Source organism: Gouania willdenowi, chromosome 22, assembly GCF_900634775.1.
Source record: "Gouania willdenowi chromosome 22, fGouWil2.1, whole genome shotgun sequence".
Lineage (NCBI taxonomy): Eukaryota > Metazoa > Chordata > Actinopteri > Blenniiformes > Gobiesocidae > Gouania > Gouania willdenowi.
Genome location: NC_041065.1, coordinates 28,028,319 through 28,047,381, shown reverse-complemented (window position 1 = coordinate 28,047,381; position 19,063 = coordinate 28,028,319). Strand labels below are relative to the sequence as shown.

Genomic DNA, 19,063 nt, shown 5'->3' with positions numbered 1-19,063 from the left:
AGGCAGAGAAGGGTGGGTCATGATGGTGAGTAACCCAAATCCTTTGTTCACATTAGAGCTGAATCCAGGAAGAGCAAAAGTGGAACATCACTGTTATAAAAAAAACACTTAATGACAAATCACAAGGCCTAACATTGAGCTAGTCATCAATGACTCGCATTCTTAAGTTTATTATTTCTTTCCATAGAAAAATGACACAAACGTTACACCGCATCAACAAAGCAACTACAGGTAGTTTCTTTAGCATCGCCCTGTGGAAATCCTATGAAATCTGGAGAACAAGCCGAGTGGCGATGCAGATCATGGATTAGTGTCACGTGTTACCACAAATAGACACGTTTGGATTGTACAAGAAAAACACTTAGAAAGAAAATAACGGATGGCCCATCACTGCATGCCTGTTGTTAAACTGAAAAACTGGCATTACAAAATATTTAAAGACTATGACAACTGCTAGAATATAATCTAACATGACAATTATCTAATCAATCGCTTTTTTTGTTTTTAGATAATAATTACCTTTACAAGCAATCGTTCCCACAGAGGATGAGAATGATTGAGCACTTTAGGCACAGCAGGCTTTAATACTTACAGTATATACACACACACACACACACACAAATGTTTAAACCTTTTGTTTTACTTTGGATGATAGAGACTAACAGATTTAACCCCTTGAGACCGTTGAAGACACAAAGCAACACATGTTTTAGTTTTTTAAATAATCTTTAGCTGTTATAGCACAAGGATAATTCCCAAAGGTTATAAGAAATCATCATATGAAGCAATAAGGACACCCTGCACTATAAATCTTTCACCTAGAATAGTCTGTCTTTTAAAGAGTGCACAAAGTGCTATTTGTCCGTCCACCTTAGCTCCTTAGAGCTTCCAATCTCGTCTGCATTGCTTCAATGTCCTCTTCTGACTCTTCGTCCGAGGCTGCAGTAGCTCCTGCCGACTCCATTTCTGGAAGGGCGTCTGTGACTTTGCTCGGCGCCTTACCGAGAGCACCTAGAAGAACAAAGAAAGTCATAAAGATCCAAAATAAAGTGCAATCAACTTCCGAGCTAAAATGCATTGAAGAGGGAGATAGCTGAACGAGGTATGATGTGGTTCACTGACACCAAGTAACCGGGCGTTTACGTGCTATGCATATGTTAGCGCAATTGAAGGGTGTTTTCGTCCAAATCCATGATTTAAAAAATCGATTTGAATATTTTTCTAATCAATACAATAATCACGTGGTGAAATATTGCGATATATCGCTGAATCTGTTTTTTCCTACACCCTTATTCCCGCATTGTAATTCCAGCAATATTATTTTTTAATAATATATTGTTATTCAAAAATTATTATATATTATTTAAAAAGAAGAAAAAAAGAATCTTGCTGGAATTACTATGCGGAAGTCAAGGAAACTTCAAAGGAAGCATCAAAGCGATCAGTAAACGTCTCTGACAAAGACTGGCAGTTGTCAGTCGAAACAGGTCAGGAGATCAAAGTGGATTTCCTAACGAACAGTTGTCTGAATATTTAATTAAACCCATTATTCAAAAAGACAAAGAATCGTGCTGGAATTAGTTGCCAATCCTGTTCAGGGTCACATGAGGAATCTAATACGGTCAAATTTTGAAAATCAAAAGTCTTCACCTGCTGTGAGATCAAAGAGGATCTTATCAACCTCTTCCTGTGCCGCTTCCTCCATGTCGTCGTCATCCTCCATGCCCTCAAACGTGTCTTCCATCATTTCTTCAATGATACCAGCCTAAAATATTTAATTAAACTATAAATTCTGTTTGTTCATCCTTGGTGGGAAATTACGTGAATTAGATGAAGAAGCACCTTAGTCATCTCCTTTGATAGCTCCCTCATGGTTGCCTGGATTTCTGGGATTTTGACAAGATTCTGCATGGCCTTCATTACCTCTGTGCTTTTTTGCAAGGATCCAGCGACACGAAGAACAGCTATCAAAAAAAAAAAAAACACAAGTATGCATTTAATGAATCCCATCACACTCAAAAAGCACAATAAAGACACTCACTTACCAGCCTGATTCTTCATGCCCATAATTACAGAGTTCATTTGTGCTTTGGAGGAGTAAAGTTTGGTTATAGCTCTTTTTGACTGAATTAGCTCCTTTGCAAGGACCACGCACACATCTTTCTGACCCTTCTTTGCAGCCTCTTTTATGGATCTTTTCACTTTTTCTTCTTCTCTTTGAATATCTGAAACAACAACAAAAGAACAGCACGATCAATGCAGACGATTGTAAAGTCTATGAAGGCTATAATAATAGGGGTGTCCCGATCCCATATTGTTATTGGTCCGATATCATCCAGAAAACAAATATCGTATTTTATCGGACTGCATCTAAAATCTCCGATATATATTATATTGTATTTATTCAATTGTAGAATACTGTAGATATTATGTTGAAGGTTAAAATTTATGTAACCAATTAGTTAATAATAAATGGGTCAGTTTTTGTCATAGCTACTGTTGCTGACTATTGTTCTCTGTTTGAGTAACATCACTTGATCAAGCCTTTTCTAACATTCCACACTACAAAATAAGTAGTGGTCGACCGATATATCGGCCAGCCGATATATGGACTTTATTTTTTTGACCATCACTATCCCAACCTAAGGAAGAGTAAGAAACACTTTATTATAGGGAGGATATAAAAAGAGAGGGCAGTGTTACACCTAAGTGAGGGGGACGGGAACAGGGAGGAAAGACTCAAAGTAGGAAATATAAAGGGTGGGGAAGAGTTGATTATTTTAAAGTGAGATGTGATGTTGTAGTTGTGCATATGGTGACAAGTGTGAAGCTTGGGTATAATGGTGGTGGCTGTGAACAGAGGGAAGGAGTGGGTGGTTACACCTAAAACAGGTATTTAGTTTAAACCGACAAATTGCACATTGTATATTGTTGTCATGCTTTACTGCTACTTACCCATCCTGTACTTTTTGTTTTACTTGGTTGTATATGGGTATATTTAAAGTTCAATAAATGTTAAGAGTTCTATTGGTGTATTTAATTTAATTGCTAATATATACATTTATATCATAGGAGTGTTTCAATTGCCTTTCAAAATCAATGTGCTTTAATAAAAAAGTATACCAGCCTCATAACAGCTTCAGATATCGGCCATCGACTGAATTTAAAAAAAAAAATACAAAATCGGTACTGGCCTTTGAAGATCCCGTATCGGTCGACCTCTAAAAAAATAAGTAATAAAAGTATGTATGATTTGTGCTGATACTGCATCGGACCGATATCGGCATGGGCCAATACTCAAGGCTGCAATATCGGCAACGTATCTGAAGTGAAAAAGTTGTATCGGACATCCCTAGTAAATAATGTTACATTTTTTACTGTATTATTGGACTAATAAAGTGTCTGAGACAGCAATAATCCTGTTTTATATATATATATATATATATATATATATACAAATATATATATACATACATATATATATATATATACACATACATACATATATTTTATTTATTTTTTTTGGGGGGGGGTCACCAACCTCATTTTAAATACTGCCACAGATACTTTTGTTTGTATTTAACACAGCTGTACTTTAAAGGTTAATCTGTAATAATTGATCTAATATGATGAGCAGTTGTGTAGTGTTGTGTAGATTTCCAAACTGGATCTTACCTCGGATTTGTCTGTCAATCATTCTCATCTCGGTCCTAACTTTCTTAGACCACTCACTGATCTGAAATAACATCACATTACAAACTCAATCCAGAATTGATTTGATTGATTTATTTTTGAACAATTAAAAACAAAAATCACAAAATAAAAGGAATGTCACAAAACAAGCCAATTTCTAAAAAAGTCAAAAACACAAAATAAGAAGATTTCAATAAAACAATTACACGTTCAAAAACAGGAGTAGGGAGAAATCTGACTGTTATATTGTTTTCCTTTACGTGTGAGAAAAAATTATTAATTGGATCAAAACGCCATGTTTAAAAAGCTCAGATACGGTTTGTTTACAACGAAGGGAGTGACAGCTTAGCAGTTAGCATTATGTGCTAACTAGCGCTACAATACACACTACACAAATTAGTTTAAGGTGAATAAACAAACCTATAACGATGGTGGTTGGTATATAACAACATAACGTGTAGTAAAAAGTTACGGTGAAATGCTGGGTTTACTTGAATTAGCAGGAAGACATTTAGCACCTCAGTTAGTTAGCCGTATCAGCAGATTACAATGGCAGGGTGATGTTAGCATAGTTAGCTCCGCTCACAGATGTTTTTATAAAACCAAAGACAACGCTGTAAAGGACAGCAATGGTCATCAATAGCAGACACTTACCAGTTCTTTGGGAGGCCTTTCCGATGATTTGCCGAACAGTCCCATTGTGATTGCTGGGATAACAGGCGAGATTAAGCGAGTGGTAAAAGCTAGCTGGCTAGCAAAGGTTTGTTTGACACTTCCTGTTCAGAGATTCAGGCCTGGACTGCCTTTTTTTTTTTCTCTCAAAGTTGAGAAAAGGAGAGCAGCAAAAACAGGACGAGACAAAATAAGAACACTTCTTTACCAAAAATAAATTTAGATAATTATAAATAAATTTAAAAAAAAAAACATGAAAGTGCAAAGTTCTAAAACACTTCTGAAAACTTCAAACACATTTATTTTGAATAGTATCATCGATCTCGTGAATTTGAGCACAAAGCAAATATATATATCTAATTATTAAAAACATAAAGCAACATTAACAAGAGAAAAGCCTATAAGTACATTTTGAAATACATACATACATTATATTGGTGTTTATGTAATAGCATTTACATTAAATTACAGTTAAAAAAGAGCTTTGGTCTAATGTCATTTGCATATTTCTCTAAAACACTTCTCTTATAATGTATTTTGAAATTCTTTGGACTAGCAGCACTTTCCAAGTTTTCATCTAAACTATTCCATACCCTTTCGTGTGATACAGTGTTAGTACGAGCATACTATACTACCGGTATATATAATATAGAATTGTGATTGATATATGTATTGTTACATTTTTTTATGAAAATGTCCCTATTGTATCAAATTTAAATTATTGCAGAATAAAACATTGACAACTGGTTTATGTTTGATCTGCCTATAAATCAGCCTATTATTTTATTACATTTGCACCATTAACATGAAAAAACACTTTAAATTTGAGTAAGCTTTTTGGAGCAGAAACATCTCCTTTTTTGATATGGTGGGTAAGTTCTGTACTGTCTAACAATATATGAGAAGTTCATATGGCTAAACACGGAGTACCTGGGACAATCCCACAGAGGCACTAGGAGAACATGCAAATCCACATAGAAAGGTCCCATGTGGCCCCTGAAATAAAAAAAAAAATGTGTTTGTAATATACCATATATTATTGTAACCCTCACTGTTGGCTGTTAATTTGATTAAACCTTCAGTTTTGGCTGTCAGGCAGTAATTTCTATCATTTTTTATTTAATTTTTTTTTCCCATCACCTTTGCTGCTCTCACATAACAGTGATTGTGAATGACAATAAATGTGTTATTGTTGAATAATACTTCATCTGAATATGAACTCAAACACACAAAGATATGATTAAGGGTAAAGTGGGAGGTTGTTTCCATATATATATATATATATAATTGCGATTGATAAATACATAGTTACTTTTTTATTATTAACTGAAATTGTCCCTATTGTATCACTCATGTATTTTCAAAATTACAAATATTGCAGAATAAAACAGTGACAACTGGTTATTGATAAATCAGCCTCATATTTTTTTTATTTCATTAACCCCTGTTTAATTATGATCAAACCCTCAGTTTTGGCTGTTAGGCAGTAATTCTAATTCTGTAATTTTTACATCACTTCAGCTGCTTTCAGAATGCAAGTGAATAACAGTAAATGTGTTGTTTTTAAATGATATCGCATCTGAATATGAACTCAAACAACAAAGATACGATTAAGGCTAAACTGGGAGGTTAATTATCCTTCGACGTACCTGACGTTCACGTTGCCCATGACGTGATACGATCCAAGGGCTCTGGGTTTTTCTAGATGCTTCTGTTATCGATTGGTTGCTACACCAATCACGTAGGGAGAATGGGTGTGCCTGGACCAATCACAGCCGCGTTGGGGCGGAGCTAAGCAGCATCAGTCCAGTGATGTGAGGGTTGCCTTGTCTGGGAGAATCCGCTCTGGACATCACCGCTCACCGGGATTTACTCCATAAACTTACGTAACAGCTTGTAGTAACCAAGTTAGAACAGCCTCGGCTAGTCTCGTGTCTTTCCTTCACTTTGAGAATTACCTGCGGTTTTGTAACAGACGACCTAATTTCGTATATTCTATCGTGAAAAGGTGTAAGGTCGGGTCGTTGTCAGAGGTTATCTTTTTTTTTTTTTTTAAAGCCCTCAGTATGTCAGTGGTAGGCATCGATGTGGGTTTCCAGAACTGTTACATCGCTGTGGCCAGGAGCGGTGGCATTGAGACCATTGCCAACGAGTACAGTGACAGATGCACACCGTAAGTACGAAGAGCACCGACCGTTATCACCTCAGTCAGTGACATCCAGTCTGACTTCGTTACGCAATGACTGCGCTATGTGTCCGCCGGTAGAGACGGTGTGGACGGATGAGGAGGCTGCTGCTGCTGCTGCTGCTGGTGGTGGTGATGCGGCCCATAACTTTGGCCTCATTTACTGCTGCAGCTATAGGTCAACATTTTTTTAAACTGCTTTAAACCTAAACCTAATTCAAATGGCAAGTCATAATTATAAGTTTAAAGTCATAATTATGAGAAAGTAAGTCATAATTAAGAGATACAACCTGAGCATTTGCAGCAGTCTATACCATTGGTTCCCAAACAGGGGTACGTGTACCCCTAGGGGTACAGGAGCACATTGCATAGGGTACCCAGAAAGTTTTATCAATTAATTTAAAAATAATTGGGAAATGTGCCTATAGTACTTTTTGTTGTTGTTGTTGTTTTTCTTTTTTCAAACTAACAGTATTATTGCTCAATAAAATGAAATATTTTATTCTCATTTTTTGAAACAGGATTATTTTATGCTGTAGTGGCCATTGATCACACTTCTGACAATAGGAGACAACAATCATATGAAAGTTGCATGGTATTTATTTATTTATTTTTAAATAAATTCCACTTTAAATTACATTCATTGTTTTCAATTTGTAGATTAAGCCTTATGAAACATATGTTCAAGACACAGTTATGGGTTTACAAGAAATGAATAAGCTTATGAAATTATGAAAAGGTAGTTATGATATGAAGAGGGGGTACACATGATTAGACGAAAATGCAAAGGCGGTACATGGGACAAAAAAGATTAGGAACCACTGGTCTATACCAACACTGAATGTTACCTTTCTTAATTACACGTTGAATAATAATTTATTCAAAACACATTTTGGTTGTTTATTCAGTTCTTAGAACTCAACACATGGTACAAAGTGTAGAAAATAGTGAAAGTACATAAATAAGTCTTAATTGCATTTTTGTATGTTTCTTTGCAAATTTACATTAAAAATAATTTTATCTCATAATTATGACTTTTTCACTCATAATTATGATTTGCCATAGTGACTTATTTTTTAGTGGCGGAAACAGGCATCGATACAATGGAAGTGAGGGGCACAGCGAAGTTGGCTAAAGTGAACAGCATTAATAACCACACAGTCTCAAATTAAACTAAGGTATGTAGCTTAAAGCTGCTATCCGGTCTCGATGTCCCGCCCTAAACAGCTTCACTTTCTCCCCCCTGCCTCTGCCAATCTACCAGAAGCCACGCCTCTACTTTTCTGCACGCGCATCGCGGAACATAACAAGGTCGCATAGGATCGCATTGATATAGGTTTATGGGTCAGGTAAGAGCCAAAATCATATTTACCTGTTTGCTGTTGTGACGCACGGCCTTGTTTCCGTGCACAGTTCCGCATTCACTTTGATTGACAGTCTTGAAAACAGGAAGTCGAAGCCTATTGGCTGGACGCACTCATCAATCGTTTCCATTTGTATAGGGGTCTATAGGACGAAGGAGGGACTTATATACATTATTGTATATGAATGACCACCGGCAGTAGACCATAGTGAAAGACTAGTTCGTATTTCAAAAGTATTATACATTTCTCAGAAACTCTGGATATCAGCTTTAAGTAAAGCAGTGGTTCCCAATCTATTTTTATAGTGTAGTAAGACAGGTTTTTTCATTTAAGAGGGACAATATTTATCTATTTATTTATATAATGAGTAACTAAACTCCAAAACCACTTTTTTCCTGCTGAAAACAAATGTTGGCTGATAGTGATCATATTGTGACCTTGGTTTATTTATATATATTGCCCTGGATGGAAATGAAATCCTGCAGCAAACACTAATGCACAAGTAGAACCCTGTAGCTTTAAATAATGGACATTTATAGTAAAAACAGATACACTTATAATAATTAGAATTATTAAACTTATATTCTCCTCTGCATTTGTAAAAAAAACAGTACAATTTAAAGTTTTTTATCCCCCTACAGCAATTGTTAAAACTTGAAGGTACAGTGTTTGCTGCCATTAGTCTGCCCGAGTTTTTTAATTACTCAATTCTGTTGGCAACAGTAATTCAAATACATTATTTATGGTCATAGCCATGCTAACGTGTTGATGCGCTTGTTCTTCTTTAAGGGCGTGTGTGTCTCTGGCCCCCAAAAATCGCATGATTGGAAATGCAGCGAAGAGTCAGGTATGATCATTAATGCAACGCAACATTAGTCCAATAAATAATGAGTAATGCAGAATTATTTTTCGTCTTCTTATTCTCTCAGGTTATTTCTAACTTTAAAAATACAGTGCACGGCTTTAAAAAGTACCATGGAAGGGCCTTTGATGATCCTTTCATTCAAGGAGAGAGGCTCAAACTACCTTACAGCTTAAATAAACTGGCTGATGGAAACACTGGAGTCAAGGCAAGACAACATTTTTCTCTCCCCCATTTTTTTTTTTTTTTAAAGACAGCATATTTTCTGTTTTTATATCAAAATTTATTAATCAGCTTCAATTGTGTCTTATATTTATTTAATGCAATTACAGTTCAACTTCTGACTTCCATTGTTGTTACAGGTTCGGTATCTGGATGAGGACAAAGTGTTTACGATTGAGCAGATCACAGGGATGCTGCTCACCAAGCTGAAGGAGACATCAGAACATGCCCTAAAGAAGCCTGTGGTGGATTGTGTCATCTCTGTGAGTTAAGAGAATGCTATTGATTGATGTATTATAAGATCAGGACAACATATTTACAGGTATTTTGTTTTTGCAGGTCCCAAGTTACTTCACAAATGCTGAAAGGCGATCAGTGTTTGACGCAACTCAGATTGCAGGACTGAACTGTCTGCGGCTAATAAATGATACTACAGCAGGTTGGTGTTGTGGAATATTAATTTTCAAATTATGTTTTAAGAATGAATGCATAAGGCTTAGAGTCAGCCATGATTGTTTCTCTACCAAGACATTAGAAATCTGTTGGATGTTAAGAAATTCTGGTCTCTAATGTAAACAGTGGCTTTGGCTTATGGGATCTATAAACAAGACCTTCCAACTCCTGAGGAGAAGCCAAGAAATGTGGTGTTTGTGGACATGGGCCATTCGTCATTTCAGGTCGCCATCACTGCCTTTAACAAAGGCAAACTTAAGGTTTGTCCTTTCTCTCTTTGTATTTCCACACCTGTACCTGCACCACTTTGTTAATGGTCTCAGCTAATTGTAAGTGTGGTGTGCTCAGGTTCTTTCCACAGGCTTTGATCCAAACCTTGGAGGGCGTAATTTCGACGATGCACTGGTGAATTACTTCTGTGAGGATTTTAAGGTCAAGTACAAGCTGAATGTGAGGGACAACCCAAGGGCTCTTCTGCGACTGCACCAGGAGTGTGAGAAGCTAAAGAAGCTAATGAGCGCCAACTCATCTGACCTGCCCCTGAACATTGAGTGCTTCATGAATGACATCGACGTTTCCAGCAGGATGAACAGGTGAAGATCTTAATGTTTCATGTTGTTTTTTTTTCAATAGGGATGCACTGAAATGATAATTTTTGGCTGAAACCAAAAATGAGAAAACCGTCAGGCTGTCCATATGGGCCGTGTTGATGGAGGGCTGCAGTTTAAACGTGACACAGAAACATAAAACACACGTACATGCCCCGCCTCAAACTCTGTTCAGAAAACGCTTTAGTGCTCGGATGTATTGAAATACAGATGCTCCGTGAGTCTAAGGACAAGTTGGCTCGTTTCCAGACAAGTGCACAATCTGACCACGGTGTTTGCTCGCGTCTTTAAAATCGAAAATTTTCAGTGGCCGGAATTTCAGTGCATCACTAGTTTTCAATGCTGATTAATGCTTTTGACATATCTCATTTGCTCTTGGAACCCACAGGGGGCAGTTTGAAGACATGTGCGCTCAATATCTGATGAGAGTGGAGATGCCGCTGAAAGCAGCGCTTGAACAATCAAGTATACTCTTTTAAACTAAAAGTTATTTTTAAAAAAATGTATGGACAAAGAAGCGACTTAACATTGTATGTGTCGTGTGGCAGAGTTGAGTCGGGATGATATTTATGCAGTGGAGATAGTTGGAGGAGCCACGAGAATTCCAGCCATCAAAGAGAGAATCAGCAGGTTTTTTGGCAAAGACGTCAGCACCACACTCAATGCAGACGAAGCTGTAGCAAGAGGTTGTGCCCTTCAGGTGGGATTGAAGTTTAATTTAATTTAATTGATTCAGGCCTGTTTTATCATATTTATTAATACTCTGTTGTGAATCGTCTGTTCTGATTGATTGATTTATATCAGTGCAACCTGTGATGATAAAAGATCATAAACATATTTTATTAAGACTTGAATTCTCAATCACAAAAAACTCATCAAAATACGTTGCTTGTTTACACAAAGTCTCAAATCTTTGAGATGTATCATACGATCAATATGTTTCCAGGTGTCTAATGGGATGTGTGTGTTGTGTGTTTGTCCGGTGTGTGTGGATTGTGTGGGGGAAGTGTGCAATTTTGTCACCAGCATGTAAAGTTCGGGAATTCTCCATCACTGATGTGGTTCCATTTCCCATTACTTTGCGCTGGAAGTCGCCAACAGATAACGGAGTGGGGTAAATACATTCATAGTAGAACTGCTTATTGTCAAATAAATCATACAATCACACTCACTCAATTTGCGTTTTTTTTTTTTTGTTCCCCCAGAGAGTGCGAGGTGTTTTCTAAGAATCATGCTGCCCCTTTTTCCAAAGTGATCACCTTTCACAAGAAGGAACCATTTGACTTAGAAGCGTTCTACAGCTGCCCTCAAGAGCTTCCCTACCCGGACCACCGGATTGGTGATGATACCATTTCATATTGTTCCATGACAATCAATTATTACATGATTTCACAGGCAGTAGTCAGGCTTGAATACAAAAGTTCTATAGTTTTAGCTCACAGAGGATAAGACACGTGGAATGGATTGATATGAACATGGATAGTAGTTTAATTTGTTTGTAATAGCCTGGTTTCAACCAATAGAGGGAAGTCTCTTACATTTTTAGAACAAAATACACAGAATCGGAAAAACTTTGAATATATTGTCAAGAGCTGGACCAGAATCAATCAACAATACTACTTCTTACCAAAATAAATTTGTTTTAAGCAGGAAAAAGAAAAACGAACACTCTTGTGCTGTTTACACTTTAAACAGCACATAGTTTATAACCTATATGGGCAAATTTTTTATTAGGGGCACAAGTGTGCATTGCTTAATAAAGCAGAAAAATCCTAGCTTTTTAGTTCCATTAGTTTTTTTGTAATGCAGGTTTGATTTACAGCACTTTTCTTTTCCACTCCGTTATCAACAACCGTATCCATGGAAACCAGAGAACAACTTTTTGACGTCAGTTTTTAAAAAGGCAATGAAGGACATCAGGTATTATAACAGGAACCATTGAGTTGTACCTCAGTGTGATGGCTGTGACCAACTTTCATGTTTTCCATTCTACTCCGTTACTACAAAAAGGAGTGGAAAGACCTTCATAATTTAACTGTTAATTCCAGTTGAACAACAATATGGAAGAATTCAGCTAACATGGAAAATTAAGTGATCTACTGCAACCTTTGAACTCCATGATTTTCTGAATCCCAAATGTGCCCCTAATGAAAATATCGCCCATATAGCACAATAGAAGTTACAATGATTATGAATTATTTTAAGGTAGCTTGATCAACAAAGTCCAAACTGAACTGTCTTCTAGAGAGATGATTGCTGTATGTGGCTAAATTTCCACTCTCTGACTTATCATTGCTAATTGTACCCAGACTAACACTTTTGCCTTATAGTCACTTAGTCAAGTATCATCAATATAAAGTGTGTAGGTTTGTACTTTAGGTTGGATTCTTTACTTGAACTCACTGAATTCATCCCTCCGTTTCCTTCCATCTGCCCTCAGGTTGTTTTTACGTACAGAACGTGGTTCCCCAGCCAGATGGAGACAGCTCGAAGATAAAAGTCAAAGTGCGCGTCAACGTCCACGGCATCTTCAGTGTGTCCAGTGCGTCTCTGATTGAGAAGCAGAAAGGAGAAGGAGAAGATATGCAGATTGAATCAGAGCCCATGGTGCAGAATGAGGAGCAGGTAAAACTCACATGTCACTCTAGCCTTAAATGTGACCTAATACAGTGGTTACCAATCTTTTTTGTCCCCTGTACCCCCTTTGCATTGTTGTCAAATCATGTGTACCCCCTATTCATATCATAAGTACCCTCTCCATAATTTAATACGCTTTTTCATTTGTGGAACAGTGTCTCATTGGTTCACAACATTGGTTCCCTATGGCTTTATTTACAAATTTAAAAGAATGGGTGGAATTTAAAGTGGAATTTATTAAAAATAATAATTCCATGCAACTTATGTTATTACTTCAATAGTAAGTATTAAGTAAATATGGCCTCCTTTGTAAAATATAGCTAATTATTGTCTCCTATTTTCAGAAGTATGTTAAAATGGCCTCTACAGCATAAAATATCCCTGTTTCAATAAATTACAAGAAAATATAGTATTTTATTAAGCAATAGTACTGTCCCAATTATTTTTAAATTAATTGTTAAATCTTTCCTAGTACCCCCTGCAATGTGCTCCTGTACACCTGTTTGGGAACCACTGAACTAATATATGGAAAAATATTCCATGAAGCAATTATTAAACAATTAAAATCACATACCATGTCTGCATTGGATGTTTAGAGAAAAATATTAAACACTGTGAAACTTTAATTTTGTTGTGTGTTGTCAGAACAAAATGCAGGTGGACCAAGAAGGGCAAAGTGTCGGAGACACCCAGAATGAGGACAACAGCACCTGTAGTAAGGTATACATTAAACAAACTCCTCATAATAACCATAGAACGCTATATCTACACTTTTTCAACTTATACTCTTTTTCTAAAAAAAAAAAAACCTGGATCTGTATTATTATATCTGGTTTTTTGCTCAGTAATTTCTTACTCAGTGCGTGTCTCCTGTTGAAGCCATTGGACTAGCCTGCAGCTAAAACACGTTCTTGTCAATTGTTAATCCCAGGAATTGGCAGCAGGGGAGAAGCTGGATCCAACAGCTGCAGGGAGCAAGCTCAAAGTGAAAGTGAAGAGTATTGATCTCCCCATTGCGGTCAACAACCTTCGACAGCTCGACAGCGATGTCCTTGCTAACTTTGTGGAGTACGAGGTGGGTGCTGCAGCAGGCCAAGAGCTGAGTCATGTTCTGATTGAAACTGTGAAGACGTAGCTTTTTATAGGATGCCCTAAATAAGTCCTAAATGTCCTAAATTTCATCCAGTGGTAATTGGACATGGTTTATTTAGTTTCTTGTAGCAGTTAGTCACTAATTGATTCAGTGTTTACGGGCATATTTTTAGAATGAAAGATTTTAAAATGAGGTTATATTTTTTCCACTAAACACAGATTGTTTTGTATTAAAAATAAGAATAGAAATACTAATTATAAAACAAAAGCATATCTTCAGTTTTCACATTTAATTGTCTTTTGTAAATAAGTACACGCAACAATTTTTAAAAACTTCTTATGGACCCTTTCTTCACCCAAGTGTTTTTAATGATGTTAACATTGTTTAGCATTTAAAGGGGTAAAGAAAGGATTATTTTTTAACACAAAACAATCTTTTTAAGCAAAAAAATCATTTAAAAATCATTAAATTAATGTACCGTATGTTTTATATATTTAAGGTTTCTGGTATTTTGATAAAAAAAAAAACAAAAAAACATTACTTCTTGTTGATTAGTTACTTTAGATAGTTTTGAGAGTGTCATCTGTAGTTAACCGAGGTTGCCTTTTGTGACTTTTGTTGAGACCTTGCTGAGACCCCTCCCCCAATAGGTGATGAATGTGGCTGATAATATAAAATGCTTGGTGATAGGTAATAGGTGAAGTTTATTTGTAATGCTATGTTGTCTTTTCCACACAGCGTCAGATGATTATTCAGGACAAACTGGTGAAAGAGTTGAATGATGCTAAAAACGCAGTTGAAGAATATGTGTACGAGCTGCGAGACAAACTGTGTGGCGTTTATGAAAAGTACATCACTGAGGATGTAAGTGGCTCTCTCATCTGAATATATATACAGTGTATTATTTACTGAATGCTGTATATATGTGCTCTATATCCTACAATACAATATTTTATGTGTGACCAATAATAACAGGACAGTAGCCGCCTGACGTTAATGCTGGAGGACACGGAGAACTGGCTGTATGAGGAGGGAGAGGATCAACCCAAACACGTGTACGAGGAGAAACTGGAGGCACTCAAAGTATGTACTCATTCATCAAAGACATTTATGATCTGGGTGGAATTTTAAAGAGTTTGTAAAACCTCATAAAATCATCCATCTTCTCACTTGGCAGAGGTTGGGTCAGCCGATTCATGAGCGGCACAGAGAGCACGTGGACCGACCGAGAGCCTTTGAAGAACTGGGAAAGAAACTACAACTCTACATGAAATTTGTGGACGCGTACAAACAGAAGGTATCAGAGAGTCAATCATCTAAAGAGGTAGAAGGTGACATTTATGATGTACATGCCCAATGTTCTTCATTGCCCTCCAATGATTTGATCCTCTTTTTTGAACAACTATTAGAAGATGTGTTTTGTTTTATGCAAGCTTAGTGACTGATTTTGGATATAACAACATTGAATTTAAGAACTGCAAATGATTTTAGATATTTTAATAATTTGTTACCAGACATGTAAAAAATTACTGCATGTAACAATGACATTTCATACAAAAATAAAAAGTAAATAAAACACATTTTTTATAGTCTATATATACGGTATGCAATCCATTTTAAATGAATCTGAATAAATAATTTAATCTATGTTTTATTCGTATTCATATATAAATATAAAATGAATAAAACTATAACCAATGTGCACACATCCATATAAAAATAAACAAGACAACATGTACAACACCTATTTGTTATATATTTTTGTTTTTCACTTTTTATTGCAAATTTTTATATTATATTCTTCCCTGCTCTGCTTTGTTTTTTTATCTCTGACGCTAATTTCTTGTATTCTTAATTATTTTATGAAATTACTTTAGTGTGCATTAGTCAATAAAACCTTTTTTTTTTTTTTAATAATGTTCACTTTTGTAAAATCCTGTGAAGCACTTTGGACTATAATGGAATTATTTTAAATGGTGTAATATAAATGCATTTTGATTGATTGATATCTAGTATAACATGACTGAAAAGGGGTAGAAATAAGTAAAATTTATTTAAAGCTACAAAATATTTTTTTTAATCATAAAGACAAAGTGTAGACCTTATAGCTCAATAAATAAATGGTTATTTGCTCGAAAAAATATGTGCTTTGCATTGTGGGATGTGGAGTCCCATAGATGGATCCATAGAACTGTTTTTACTTAATTGTTATTGTGATTTCTTGTGTTTGGCTAAGGGACTCCACATCCCACAATACAATGTACAAAACATTGTAGAACAAAATAAACTTTTAAATGGCATTTTCACCATTTTACATCTATTTTACAAAGCAAATGATCTTTAATTTATTTATCTATGAAGTCTGGTGTGCAGTTATCTAGTAAAATATAGTTTTTTTGTCTCTAATCCTACCCCTTTACTGATTTTGTCTCAAACTCTTTCACAGGATGAGCGATGTCTTCATCTGAGTCCAGAAGAAATGAGCTCAGTGGAGAAGTGTGTCAATGAAAGCATGGGATGGATGAACAGCAAGATGAACGCGCAAAGCAAACTCACTATAACTAAAGATCCTATTGTGACGGTGGCAGACATCATTGCTAAAATTCAGGTATGTCACATTTGCTCAAATGAATGGGATGTGTTCCGTTTACTCATTTTTAAGAAATCTAACACCATGCTTTCCAAACAGGAACTTGAAGATGTGTGTAGTCCTGTGATCAACAGGCCAAAGCCCTCAGTGGAAGAGGCTGCAGAGGTCAATGATCAAAACAGTGCGGCTCGTAACGGCCCCACAGCTCAACAAGGAGCAGAAGGGAAGGGGGAGACTAAGGGTCATCCGCAGACAAAGCCTGGCACCAAAGAGATGGAGGTGGACTGAGGACATAATATGCAACATTTGTCTCCATCACTGCGTTTACCCCAGGCTGCTACTCTGTTGGCAGTAGAAACAACAAACCCGGGGCCATTTCTCAATCCTCAAATGTGTGGATTTTTCTCATTTTCCTGCTGGGCTTTCCATTTAGAGGGGTTTTATTCACCTTTAAGTGTGGCAGTGATGTGCTTCACCTTCTCAAAGGTTTGCCATTCCTTATACATTCAAAGGCTGATGTAATAGAGTGAAATCTAATTCTGATGTAAAACTGCTTCCTTTCTATCTTCCTTTATAAGAGGAATGATTTTCCACTCCATGTGTGTCAGCATTAGCAGTACATTCCTATAGGAGACAGACAATGCGGTCTAAACAATTAATCATTTCATAGTTTGTATGAAGAAATTCTAATTATTTTGGTTCAAAATGTAATAGGCTAAGGAACTAAATGTTGTTTTTTAGTAAACAATTCACAACCAGCATAGACTGTAAGTTAGAATGTAGAACACATTCCTGCTAGTTAGAATGTAGAACACATTCCTGATTGGTGTTCAAGCAATGCTTGAACACCAATGTTATTATAATTAAGTGAGAGACTCAGTCTATTTTCTTAATTTATTGTGCGTGTGTGTGTTTTCTTCTTTTCCTCTAATATTATTTTTTTTGTGGCATTTCCCTTTATTATGTTATCAGTTTTGAAGTTGGGGAAAAAACTAAGTCTCATAGACAACTATTTTAAAGTTTGGAAATACTTTATTTAGAGAGGAAATATTAGTATAGAGTTAATTTCTGCAATTTAAATGTATTATTTCCTAAAAAATAAAAATAAAGATTGAAAATAAATACATACTGTGTTGTGTTTTAAAGTTGCGAATCAAAGGTTGTTGGATTACAGTAAACCAAGTGTTATCTTGACATTGAGACTCTTCAACAGTTTTGATTGACATTGTGACATCACAGACGAGGTTCCATGGTTGTAGCAGGTGGTTATTTGCCATTAACAAGACTATTCATCCCAGACAAATTCTCTTTCCAGCCTATCACAAAGCAAACACAAATACAAGTTATCATTACTATTATAACTATGAGTATCCTACTCCAATATTGATATCAAATATACCGGTAGGTCTGACATAAGTAAAAAATAAATTAATAAATCTGATTATATTAGCATTCATCCTTAAATATCTGTCATAAGCACTCCCATATATTGTAGATTTTATATTGTAGAATATGCCTATGTTTAACGAGTGAGTTGAAATATATTTTGTTTTATAGGATTGAATGAGGTTATTTCCCAGACTCTTGTAATTCTTCTTATTATTATTTTTTACATTAAGTTCATTAATCTATAGCATTATTATTCAAAAATTCAAAGTGTTTATCATCATGCGCACAGTAAAGAAACATGTTTCCCTGCACAATGAAATCTCTACTTTGCTCACCACACTGAATGCCACAAAAAACAATCAAAAAAAGAAAATAAAAGAAAAATATAGTAACAATAATTATAATAATTTCAAAAGTGATAAAGATAAATATGTACAAGGTAGAAAAGTCAAATATAAAGTGTATTGTGCATTGTTTAATGTTAAAATGTATATAAGCCATTGGTTAATATAATAAATGGGTTAATTTTTACTTATACCTACTTGTAACTACTCTGGTTTGAAGTATTAAAAACTACAAATCAAACTGATATATTTTAACATATTGAAAACTACAAAAAAAAAAAAATCATACAAACATTTCAGACACACACTTTCACCAACAGATGTCTCTAATTAATTAGACAAGCTAATGAGCCAAAAAGCTCATTTAAAACCTAAAATGTACAGTATTATTTGTCCACATAAAGCACCTTTAACAAATAATGGCAACAAATATGAACTTGTGAAACTTAAAGTCATAATTACCATGTGCAGCTTTCCAACCATACAGAACAGTTAGATTTTAGGACACATCAGTTTCCTCTGCAGCCGAATTACATCTGACCATAATCCCATAGGCTCACTGTGGTCACGTGACTTGCCTCGTTCCTATAAATCAAACAATGCAAAACTATTTAAAAAGTTTTACATTTTCAATGGTACTTTAAGTAACATTGTTATTATTGAAATTAGAATTCGTTTTAATGATCATGTGAACTGAAATGCTTATTACAGAAACCAATAATCTATTCTATCATCTCAACAAACACTGTCCTGTTTGAGGCACTGATTGTAAAGTTACACATGCTAAAATAAACAGCAACTTTTTGCAACATTTATTTCTGTTTAATTCAAAGGAGAAATATCTATCTATCTATCTATCTATCTATCTATCTATCTATCTAACAACAAGTGCCATGTGACCTAAATTAGCGCCGCCCCGTATATGATTCTATGCTAAAGGCGTGGCAAATC

At 35.6% G+C, this 19,063-nt stretch overlaps 2 protein-coding genes across 3 annotated transcripts; one reads left to right on the top strand and one right to left on the bottom strand.

Moving 5' to 3' along the window:
• Positions 1-129: 129 nt before the first annotated feature.
• chmp3 (charged multivesicular body protein 3) lies at positions 130-6,049 on the bottom strand. 2 transcript variants are annotated; one of them, XM_028437400.1, is made up of 8 exons: positions 6,015-6,049; positions 5,296-5,361; positions 4,348-4,496; positions 3,676-3,736; positions 2,046-2,225; positions 1,843-1,964; positions 1,651-1,765; positions 130-1,011 (listed from the first exon to the last, which is right to left on the bottom strand). In XM_028437400.1, the coding sequence occupies exons 3-8, from the start codon at positions 4,390-4,392 to the stop codon at positions 872-874; spliced, it is 663 nt and encodes a 220-aa protein (XP_028293201.1). In that variant the 5' UTR covers positions 4,393-4,496; positions 5,296-5,361; positions 6,015-6,049; the 3' UTR covers positions 130-871. The 2 variants fall into 2 exon arrangements, with proteins under 2 accessions (XP_028293201.1, XP_028293202.1); XM_028437401.1 differs by lacking the exons at positions 5,296-5,361; positions 6,015-6,049 and having other exon boundaries at positions 4,348-4,510.
• Positions 6,050-6,157: 108 nt separating this feature from the next.
• On the top strand, positions 6,158-17,383 carry hspa4l (heat shock protein 4 like). The gene is made up of 19 exons (XM_028437397.1): positions 6,158-6,538; positions 8,704-8,761; positions 8,844-8,984; positions 9,139-9,261; positions 9,338-9,437; positions 9,578-9,711; positions 9,800-10,044; positions 10,448-10,524; positions 10,608-10,759; positions 11,067-11,173; positions 11,265-11,398; positions 12,500-12,684; positions 13,342-13,416; positions 13,628-13,771; positions 14,528-14,653; positions 14,765-14,872; positions 14,967-15,086; positions 16,236-16,397; positions 16,479-17,383. The coding sequence occupies exons 1-19, from the start codon at positions 6,432-6,434 to the stop codon at positions 16,665-16,667; spliced, it is 2,487 nt and encodes an 828-aa protein (XP_028293198.1). The 5' UTR covers positions 6,158-6,431; the 3' UTR covers positions 16,668-17,383.
• The last annotated feature ends 1,680 nt before the right edge of the window (positions 17,384-19,063 follow it).

Excerpts from the sequence above, each read along its gene's own strand:
- chmp3 (XM_028437400.1), bottom strand. The coding sequence starts at position 4,392 with ATGGGACTGTTCGGCAAATCATCGGAAAGGCCTCCCAAAGAACTG. Across the intron at positions 3,737-4,347 it reads AAAGGCCTCCCAAAGAACTG|ATCAGTGAGTGGTCTAAGAA; the intron begins GTAAGTGTCTGC and ends ATGTTATTTCAG. Across the intron at positions 2,226-3,675 it reads GATTGACAGACAAATCCGAG|ATATTCAAAGAGAAGAAGAA; the intron begins GTAAGATCCAGT and ends TTGTTGTTTCAG.
- hspa4l (XM_028437397.1), top strand. The coding sequence starts at position 6,432 with ATGTCAGTGGTAGGCATCGATGTGGGTTTCCAGAACTGTTACATCGCT. Across the intron at positions 10,525-10,607 it reads AGCAGCGCTTGAACAATCAA|AGTTGAGTCGGGATGATATT; the intron begins GTATACTCTTTT and ends GTCGTGTGGCAG. Across the intron at positions 11,174-11,264 it reads CCAACAGATAACGGAGTGGG|AGAGTGCGAGGTGTTTTCTA; the intron begins GTAAATACATTC and ends TTGTTCCCCCAG.